The sequence below is a fragment of the Limanda limanda genome, chromosome 10 (assembly GCF_963576545.1).
Source record: "Limanda limanda chromosome 10, fLimLim1.1, whole genome shotgun sequence".
Lineage (NCBI taxonomy): Eukaryota > Metazoa > Chordata > Actinopteri > Pleuronectiformes > Pleuronectidae > Limanda > Limanda limanda.
In genome coordinates, this window is record NC_083645.1 from 6854892 (window position 1) to 6865650 (window position 10759).

The 10759-nt window shown below is 39.8% G+C and overlaps 1 protein-coding gene across 1 annotated transcript; it reads right to left on the reverse strand.

Moving 5' to 3' along the window:
• Positions 1 to 222: 222 nt before the first annotated feature.
• hdac3 (histone deacetylase 3) lies at positions 223 to 8669 on the reverse strand. Its single transcript, XM_061079319.1, has 15 exons — positions 8502 to 8669; positions 7282 to 7364; positions 7006 to 7148; positions 5967 to 6048; positions 5366 to 5422; positions 5219 to 5274; positions 4996 to 5129; positions 3922 to 4002; positions 3707 to 3780; positions 3469 to 3533; positions 3154 to 3243; positions 2162 to 2220; positions 1791 to 1870; positions 1469 to 1626; positions 223 to 1378 (listed from the first exon to the last, which is right to left on the reverse strand). The coding sequence occupies exons 1-15, from the start codon at positions 8554 to 8556 to the stop codon at positions 1309 to 1311; spliced, it is 1287 nt and encodes a 428-aa protein (XP_060935302.1). The 5' UTR covers positions 8557 to 8669; the 3' UTR covers positions 223 to 1308.
• Between the last annotated feature and the right edge of the window lie 2090 nt (positions 8670 to 10759).

Here is a 10759-nt window from a genome sequence, read left to right on the forward strand (position 1 = left end):
AGTGTGTGCGTTTGTGTGTGTATTGGTTCCCCTGAGATGACTTGTACCGGCTGGGTGGGTCTGAGAGACGAGTGCGAACCCATGACTCATACAGGGGCCCTACTGACATTGGTCATTACGGATATTAAAAGCCCAGAAAATTTGTTTTACACAATATGGGCCCTTAAGATGTGTGCTGTCCCTGGTGGCTGGGTTCATGAGCCAAAAAATCAACTACACATGAACAGTTAAAATTGTTTTTTTATTAAAAACTAAGGTTGACAACAATATCAAAAATCACATTAAACCTGTTTTTGGCTAAAAGAGGAGACGGTGGACGGTAGAAATCATTTCCACTGTGGCTTCATACAGCATTCAATTGCCACTAATATACGTCTAATGAAGCTGCACAGTGAAGGACATCTGAAAACACCTACTTCTGTACAGATTCACCACCAAACGACCTGCCTGGTCACCAGTTGTCCTCTAATACATTACACTTACAGCTCAGATGTGAAACTCCAAAATGGTGAGAATGCCCTGCTCTGGATCATTTGAGGTGTAAGGCACACGAGTCATATTAGGATTTCAAAGAAAACTGTAAAACAGACAGAGTTGAACTCAAATTACACTTGGTTTTAAACATCTGTGCTGGCTAGTGACTCATCGCATACACTACATACATGATTGTGCATCTTGACACCCTGTGTGGCTTCTTCTTTGTGTCTTCTCACTGAGCATCATCATGTGGCCATCCCATTGTGTTACTGTACACATATATCAGATACTCTTGATCTGAAGACAAATCCTTGTGTGAGAAATTCATAAAAATGTATTTCAGTTGACAATTTCCTCTTTCAAAAGCATCTGGATAATTTCGAGAGAAAAAAAATACCAAAGAAGTTTTATCAAAATCTACATCTACATTTTGTCAGTACAAAGAAGCATTGTATCCTTCGTACTAATCTTTTTTTTACAGGAATAGACATAACACAGCTGATAACTTTATGTACATATGTTTCAAGATCCATCGTTCTAAAAACGTAGACACTTCCTGATACATGATTTGACCTGTTGACTCAAAACCCAAAGAGAAGTGAGAAAACTCCTGTATGAAAACAGAGTCTCGGTGATTTTTGTTCTGTTGAGTATAATAGAAGAGTCATGATGACAGTGTGGAAAGATGGATTAAAGAAACTAGTGACAGCAAACAGAGAACTTGAGGGTGCCGTCCTTCCTGAAAGTTATTTTAGGATGTCATGTTTGCAGTCTGCAGAGGACGCAAACTCTAGGCTGCAAGGAAAAGCTCCACCCCTCTTCATCCTCAGATCAAATTTCTACGTCACTCTCTTTGTCGTTGTCTTGATCGCCATCGTAGAACTCATTGGGTGCCTCTGGCCTGAGGAAGTGATGTTATTGAAAGACAGTTAGATACGGGACAACGGCAGAACACTTCAATAAACATGCTGCCCCCTGCAGGCCCACTGACCTGGTGTAGTTATCCTCAGCCCCCCTCTCGTCAGGGTCGGGCTCATCATTGCGTTCGTAGCTCAGCATGTCAGAGGGAACGTCGTGAATCTGGACACTTGGCGCGTGGTTCAACATCTTCAAGTTCTCAAACACTGTCTGACGGATCTGCTCCAAGTACTGCAACAACATACACACCCTTAACATGACTGGGAAGCAGATGGGCTGATGCATCATTGTCATATCCTCAGACACAACAAGCGACCTTGACCATGAAACACCTGGATAAAGACTTACGAGCATTTCCAGTGTTCTCAGCCTCGGAGTGTGTTTTGATGTTTTACCTGTCGGGAGTTCTGGTTTTCTATCCTGGTGCTAACATCAGGATGCAGCGTGAAGTCCGGAGCAAAGTATTCAAAATACTCTAGAGGAAGCAGAAACAGGAGAAAGATGGAAAAGATTCACCAAAGAGAACAGATTAGCAGATCAAATCACTGCTAACCTTCAACTATATTTAAAACCAGTAGCTTTACTGAACTTCCTACAGATGGCGCTAAAGTTCAACAATGCTCAATATGAATCTACTCTATGGATGCATTAAAACAACATTATTCTAATAGGGGAACAAACATCACAAACAGCCATTCATGTGCAGCATATGTAATAACAACAGAGGGCTTGATATTGAGTTTACATCAAGTAAAGTACAACTCACCGCTATAAGGCAGCTCATCACTGATGGGTTCATCCACCAGCAGAGACGTCTCAAAGGTCCTGCAACACAACAGCACAGACATTATTTTCAGAAACAAAGCAATGACCAATGAGCTAAAATGAAATGATGGCCTGTTAAAATCCCCATTAAATTTAAAAATACATTTTCCAAGTAACATTGTAAGGAACCAGCATTAATTGCTAATTTCTCTCTTGTCGTTTGCTAAATATGTCAAAAACAATTCATAGTATTTTAACATTTGAATCTCTTGTTATTGTCTGTTCTCTTCTTGTATGACTCAGATGACTCATCCTACTATCAGGATTAGGGCTGGGTACTGAAATATGAACATGATCAGGTACCAGCTTCTACACGGCTGATACCTACTGTACAGAATCACAATGCAGATTTTAATGCCTCATTTTTAGGTGCGGAAACTCTGTGTTAAAATGGTTGCTCTCCTTACAGGGAACATGAACATCCCAGCACGTGCCTTGTTAACATTACCCTCGACTCTGTGAAAACGCACTCTACAAGGCTTTGGCAGCAGGTTAGCCTACAGTCAGCTAGTAGCTCCTTCAAACATGAGTAGCAAAAAGCTACACGGTTCAAAGGGTGGCTGTACTTCACTCAAAAGGATTCCGACACAAGGATGTGAAACAAATGTTTCAAAACAACTCCATGTGAAGGGAAGAACACGACAAATTTAATGAAGCATCTGGCGGCACACGGATACATCTGATGTCTGGAAAAACCCAAACGATACCCAACCCTAATGAGGAGCGTTAACTCATTTTGTTTCATCAGTTAAATTCACAGGAATTGTCTTTCCCTTTAGAACTGCTTGTTAATGTCAGCTAATCCACAACTGCCTCCATAGCTTTAGGGTTTTATGGGACACATAGATATGTGGAATCAAACAGCGCTCTGACAACAATTTCACAGGATCTTAGTAGTCACAGGGTTGTATTGGTTCTGTGCATCAGACTCACCAGCAGCGAGCCACGTTCCTCACTGTGTATCCTCCTCCTCCTAGGACCAACAGTGGAATCTTAAAGCTCTTTACAAACTCCACACACTCACTGCATAACACAAAGCAAAGCATACACAGATTAATACACACAGGTAAAAAAAAAAATTCCCTGTCTTTAAAAAAAGACATCTTCTTACAACAAAACACTAGCTGTAGAATAAAGCCGTTTCTATCACATGCTGTTAGTGTGATGAAGAAAAAAGAAAAGATTTGACCAATTTTTGCACTGATGAAAACCAAACTGTGGTTGATAAAGACTCTTAGCCCGTCTCACCCATGTCCTCGTATACTGAGGTTGAAGCAGCCCAGTCTGTCACAGCCCAGAGAATCTGCTCCACACTGCAACCAGACACAAGATGTGTTAACAATCCTTCAGTGGGTACAACCTCACAAAGGTTTTACTGAAATTCTCAAAGAGCTGCATCAAGTCCTAAACCTGAAGTTTATGTTATTTCCTCTCAGTAAATGAGTAAATGACCTATGACCTGGAAATTCAACAGATGAAGACTGACCTGTAAAACGATACAGGTGGGTTGGTAGAAATCCACCACCTGTTTAATAACCGGCTGGAACAAGTGTCTGTAGCCTGAAAACACAAACACAAACACACTCTGGCTCTAGTTCTTTCTATGACCAGCTGACAGCGGTACGGATAATGCAGGTTTTTGCATATCAAACAGTAAGTATTAGGTCTCAATAATCTGATTTTCACATGAAGTGAACTCACTCTGGTCATCGATGCCGTCTCTAAGAGGAACATTGAGGCAGTAGTATCGTCCGCTCTCTGCCCCAACCTCATACATGTCACCTACAGGAAACACACACACACACACACAATCTGTGTTACGCACACTTGTCTTTATAAGTTTGTTTAGTTACAAAAGATAATTGCACATTACTTAGTTTACTCTAAAATAAGCAAACACAAGATATTTATACTAGTGATGTGTCGGTCGTGAACGATTCGTTCACTATGAAGAATCCTTACAAGGACTCGGGAGTAACGAGTCCTCTCAATGAGAGATTCGTTCATTTTCTTGTGGCCGCGCATCGGGACTGCTCCATAGGCTCAGTCAAGGAGGCAGAAATGATTCGTTCACTTCCCTACTGGGTCTTCGGGTACGAGTCTTTGGATCATTTATCACGTGACCTGCATTGGCTCAGTAGAGGAGCACTGGAGCTGGAGCGAGGGGCGTTCACTGTCTTCCGGAGAAATGAACACTGTGTTTTTAGTATAGAAAAACGTGAATTATATTCGTTCACAAGTCATACAGACTGGTTTTGTTATTTTCACTTTACATTAACACTTACAGTTTAGTGCAGTGTAATTGTTTGCCGTGATAATTAAATGCCAGTATGATAATAAATGACAATTTCAAACCATACAAACTGTAATGTTGTACTGTATTTAATAGGTTTACTTTAAAAAATATGATCTGCAGTAAACTGTAAGAGTAAATAACAAAACCAGTCATTATGACTTGTGAACGAATATAATTCACGTTTTTCTATATTAAAAACACAGAGTGTTAATTTCTCCGGAAGACAGTGAACGCCCCTTGCTCCAGCTCCAGCTCCAGTGCTCCTCTACTGAGCCAATGCAGGTCACGTGATAAATGATCCAAAGACTCGTACCCGAAGACCCAGTAGGGCCCCCCGTTGAAATGAACGAGTGACTCGAAAAAAGATTCGTTCCTTTTACTGAACGAGATTCAAAGAACTGGGTCGGTAAAAAGATCCGAACTTCCCATCACTAATTTATACGCAAAACATTTGCTAGATTTGTCAAAACAGCTCATACCTGTTCCAGGAAAAAAGTAGTTCCCATATTTGTGGAAGGACACAGTCATGACACGGTCGGTCAGGTAAAAGGCTTCCTGGACGCCGTCCCCATGGTGAATGTCTATGTCGATGTACAGAACCCTTGGGTGGTATCTGTAACAACACACACAAAACATGGGACAGTTAGAAAAAGGGACTGAGGAACTATATAATGACGTCTATCCAGAGGAGTGTGTTCTTACTTGAGGAGCTCCAGGATACTAATGACGATATCGTTGACGTAGCAAAATCCAGACGCCTGCAAACACCGGAAACTCATTTAAATAACTAAAGAAACTCACAGCAACATATACAGAGACAGCAACCAATTAAATAAATTCTGTTCTGACCTCAAACTTCTTAGCATGATGCAAACCTCCAGCCCAGTTTATGGCAATGTCACAGATCTGAAAAAGACAGAGCAGAAATGATAAAGAGTCACAAAAGTCTTGAAAAGTCTATCGTTCATGCTGATGCCGTTTCATGCAAGGACCCCTGGATTAAATATCACCCTACTATATATGTTTTTACTGAAATATGTAAAAATAGTCGCCCAGCGATCTCCTCAGATTCTCCATACACCATCCATACAAGTTTACAGATTCTGTTGTCCGATCACACCGTTTGTGTTTAAATGTGTGTTTATATGTGTGTGAGTGTGAGAGCTAGAAAGTCAGCGCTGTGGAGTCAGTTTGTGTGTTTGTGTGTGTGCCATCACTTTTCCCTCAGGTTCTGGGACTATCATGAATAAGCTTGGCACTACTTTTACATAATAAACCGCTCATGGTGATGAATTTATAAGTTTCAATGGTAAAAGTAAGTCGGGAGGAGGTTGTCTAGCTTCAGTAACCAAAAGAACGGTTCACATTATCATCTGACGTACACATCAGCAATCAGCAGCTGTTAAGCACCACACCAATGATATTCCCTGCAGGAACAGCTGTGAGTTACCTTGTGGTTGAGCTGTGTCGCTCCCTGTAAAGAGGCTCCGGTGTATCTTGAGCAGAACTCAAAAAGACCTGGAAACACAGGACTACAAATGGACAAAGATAATGTTTAGTATGGTTTATTCAGCTCTCTAATAACAGCAATAAACTTAATAAAAAAGTGAAGAATTCTGACATTCACAATGCTGAACGACCCAAAAGCCCCTTTAGGAAAGACCAAAAGGGCAGTTACAGTGTTTTTGGTACAAGTCAAGGCTCCTCTCTCAATGAATAAGGTAGGAATGGAGAACCTGCAATGGTCTCCAGGAAATAAAATCTGAATTAAAACACACTGGTTGTACTTCCTCTACACATGACCAAGACTGTGGAACAATATAACTGGCTTAGAATGTTTCTTGTTCTGCTGTAATGAAGCAGACAATTGGCTATTATTGAGTGGAGGGGCGGGGCCTGTGTCAGCAGTTTAAGTGGTGCTTCTCTCACTCTTGTCTAAGAAGAAATGAGACATCATGAAACTGGTAACAAATATGAAACCATGCAGGGTTCATACACATTTTGGATTTCCATGACTTTTCCATGACTTTTCAAAAAAAGCATGAGGTAAAAATGTTTGATTGAGGTTTTTGTCTGTTGTAACCCATGGCATGTACTTTTCCATTTGTAACCAAGCATGGTAAAATCGACACTTCCGTGGCATAGTGCATTATCCCACCTGCTTCCCCACCGAACTTTTTAATTAGTATGAGAGAGTATGCCTGCTTATATTTTGAGCTTATTTCTTTTAAAATCATATGAATTATTTAAAAATCAGCGTAAATGAACAACATAAAAAATATGAATATAACAAATTTCCATGACTTCTCCAAAACTTTTGGAATTTAATTTTTTTCAAGCACTTTTCCAGGCCTAGAAATAAACATTTAACAATTCCATGCCATGGGATTTCTGTGTGCTTTGTTAACTGTGAAATGAATGTCACAGATATTTCAGAATTTTAGGTATTACTATTTCTGGAAGAAGCTTTTAAATAAGTAAATACTCACCAGTCATCTCCCACATTGAATGTGTTGAGGCTCTTTGTGAAGCCCTGCATGTTGTTGGGGCTGACCTTCTGCAGAAAGTCGATGTAGTCTTCAGAGTGGAACCGACACATGTCATGCTGAGATGCTTTGTATGGCTTGAACACCTAACAAACACAAACAAGAACAGCAGAACAAGGTGAAGTCCTTCATTTTGATTAATAGTTGTTAACTATTACTTCAGTATGAGAAGCATCGCCAGGGTCTGAAGATGTAGATCCACTTCCCTGTGCTGCTCACCATCATTTTCTTGTAAAGTCCATAGTGCAACACCAGACTGTGAGTCAGGGACAAGCGGTGTGGCTTCATGGGGTGGCCAGCACCTGGCAGAGAGTCAGAGACAGTTTCCACATTTCAGTACCAGTTACTTCAACAGTGCATTTGTATTTGCTGTGTATAAGAGTTAATCCAAGGCAGGCAGCCAGTCATCCGAGTTTCAGAACCACACTGATGGAACATGTGCCTTATCATGACTCGACACTGACTAAATGACACAAGACTCCGACACAAAAGTATCGATAACAGATTAAATGTTAAGTTGGATCTGCAGTTACACAAGTTTAATTTAATTATTCAAGGTTCATACACATTTTGAGCAATGGATTTCCATGACTTTTCAATAACTTTAAACCAAATTTCCATGACCAAACATTTTGTGAAATCTCAGTGTGTGTATATGAAAACGCGACAAAATGTAGTATTTAAACTAACAATGACAATTCCAAAGCATACAGTATACCTTAAATGAAACAAATGAATGAGAGACAATAGTTTGATTAAAAGATGTACTTTTCCATTTGTAGGCAAGCATGGTTAAACCTACACTTCCCTGGTATAGTGCATTATCCCACCAGACTTTTCAGTTAGTATGAGGTAGTATGCGTGCTTACATTTCGAGCGTATTTCTTTTAAAAGCATATGAATAACTTAAAAATGAACGACATTAAACTATGAATATAACAAATTTCCATGACATCTCCAAAACTTTTGGATTAAATTTTTTTCAAGCACTTTTCCAGGCCTGGAAATAAACATTTTACAATTCCATGACTTTTCCAGGTTATTTCATGACCGTAGGAACCCTGATTCTACAAAATGAACTGTAGAGAGAGCACAGAGGTTGTGTAAATGTCAGTTCGAGTGGAGCAGGTAACTGTGTTGCACCGGAAGCACTTTATACACACGGACAGACAACAAAATCAAGGGTTGACATATAAGACAGTGCATGCAGACACTCTGTAATATGCCGGACGCTAACCGTTGTTTAATGTTTTACAATCACAGAGCTGTGGATGCGCTTCAGTCAAACCCTGCAGGACGAACCCCACAAAGCTTCAGCGAGAGCGTGAGATGTGAAACATGTAAAAATAAAAACCCCAGTCTGAGGATATTAGCATGTAGCTGGCTAACATTAGCACCGTTCCCTTTGTGGGCCCGCTCACTGAGGCATCAAAACCCACCGTAATGGAAGTTGCCCACGTCGGGGTCGTAAAAGTAAGAAGTCCGGTTGGTCATCCTGAAACAAATAGTGTCTGTCTGTCTGTCGTGAAGCGGTGTTGTTGCAGCTAAAAACCCCGCTTTTCTCCTCAATTAGCAGAGAGCCGCCATGGTGAAAAGCGAGCTGGGGCGTCATCAGTCCGCGACAGCGCTGACAGGCAGGGGAGGGGGAGCAGCCGAAAGGCGAGGGACGAGAAAATATAATTCGAGAAATAAATTACACCCAACAGAAATGAACAGAGAATAACTAAAGTCTCTCCTTCACACAATCCGAGGTTGCGAGTATTTATAAAAGAAAAGCTCGAGGAGCAAATATCAGGTCGAGATCTGAGTTGATTGAAGAAGAATGAAGCGTATTTCTGCAGACTAGAAAAAAGGAGACAATAGAGGAATCCTGTACAAACTCTGATGATAAATGCTGACTCCTCAGACCCAACGGTCATTTCAAAAGAAATAAGTAATTTCTATCAAAATCTTCACAACTCATCATTTACTGCAGGGTATTCGGAAAAGTGTCTGAAATAAATTTAAAGAATGTATCTCTCAAATTGGAAGTGACTTCAGGAGAGAATGTGATGCGGACTTTACAATGGATGAACTAAACAGAGCAGTCACAGGCTTACAATAAGACAAATGTCCTGGGCCTGATGGATTAACAGCCACTTTTTACAGCCACTTTTGGGGAAATAACTTACAGCTATGATTTTATAATTAGGGCCCGAGCACCAAACAGAGTGAGACAGGGTGAGGCCCTATTGAAATTGTAAGGATTATTATTATTGTTCAGGCAATAGAAAGGGCTTTTTGAGGGCTTCAACATGCTCAAAAAGTTTCTACAGTTTGCAGTAAATTAGAAAGTGGTGAAAATGTACGTATTTTGGAGTATTTGGAAATGACGGTACCGCAGCATCCGGGCCCGCACCACCAGGCTTAGAGACAGTTTCATCCCCCAGGCCATAAGACTTTTAAACTCCTCTGAACTGCAATAACTCCACCAAACCAGCACCCTGGAATATTTGCATATTTGCACCAGCACCATAATAAGCATATTTGAATATTTGCACTACTGCACAAATTGAACATCCATCTGTAAAGATATATATTTAGATGTATATATTTTATTTTCTATTTTTAAATTTTTTATATTCTATTTCATTGTTATTCTATTTTATTCTATTTTATAATATTTCTATTTTTATTTTATTTTTTGTGTTGAAATTACTGAGCATTGCTTAAAGAGAGCCTGTGACCCAAGTATTTCATTGACAGTGACTGCTTCATGTTATCTCTGTTCATTTGATAATAAGAAATCTTGAAATCTTGAAATCTTGAAATCTTGAAATCTTGAAATCTTGAAATCTTGAAATCTTGAAATGGGTGTGGCAAAATGGCTCAACAGCACCACCTGGATCATCAGATAAACTTTAACTTCTGGGAATGTCATCTAAACAAGATGGAGATATATATTTGATTTCATCACACGGTGTTACCATGGCGCGGCATCAAAGTTTGACTACACGCCATCAAAAACACAAGCTTCTGTATCTCAGACATATTTGGTCCAATCGAGTTCAAACACTTTGAATAACTGTACTCTGACCCGCCCTTCTGCAACTTGTGGTCTCTTTTTCCCCTTGTATGAGCACATTCTGTGACGTAAAGAGTATGCGTGTGAATGCATATGGTGGACACAGGCATGAACACTGAGGGGAGCCTATAGGCGGTTGACATGTGCAGAGTTAATCATGTTATATGGGACAGACGAATAAAATCTCTATGAATAAAACATGAATCGAGTCTTCAGTGCATTCGAATTAGTCTGTGTAAAAATAGTGCCTAGTAACAATTAATTCATCCAGCTCATATAAGTAGAGCATTTATGTTAATCACATTTTAGTTATTAATTCTGCTGGTGGTAATACACTACATTGCATCTGTAGACAATAAAAACATGCAACAGGCTGCAGGTATGGAGACAGTCCTATCTCCAACATTTCAGTTAAAATAACACTTCAAACATTTAAACATCACCCTCTCTTTATGTGCCACAGCCTCTGATTGTGATTTAAAACATAATTAATCTATATGTGCTGTGTTTAATTTAATACATGTCAGATTTAAAATATCAAGCCTGATATGATGTGAGGTTTAGATAAAGAAAGAATGAAGCAAACTGAAGATCTATTCTATTCTATGTTTAAAATCGAAAATAATTTTTGAA

What these genes read in the sequence shown, in the direction of transcription:
- hdac3 (XM_061079319.1), bottom strand. Translation starts at nt 8,556, where the DNA reads ATGACCAACCGGACTTCTTACTTTTACGACCCCGACGTGGGCAACTTC. An exon ending in TTCAATGTGGGAGATGACTG is followed by an intron (nt 6,049 to 7,005) that starts GTGAGTATTTAC and finishes GTCCATTTGTAG; the next exon opens with TCCTGTGTTTCCAGGTCTTT. An exon ending in CGACACAGCTCAACCACAAG is followed by an intron (nt 5,423 to 5,966) that starts GTAACTCACAGC and finishes TGTCTTTTTCAG; the next exon opens with ATCTGTGACATTGCCATAAA.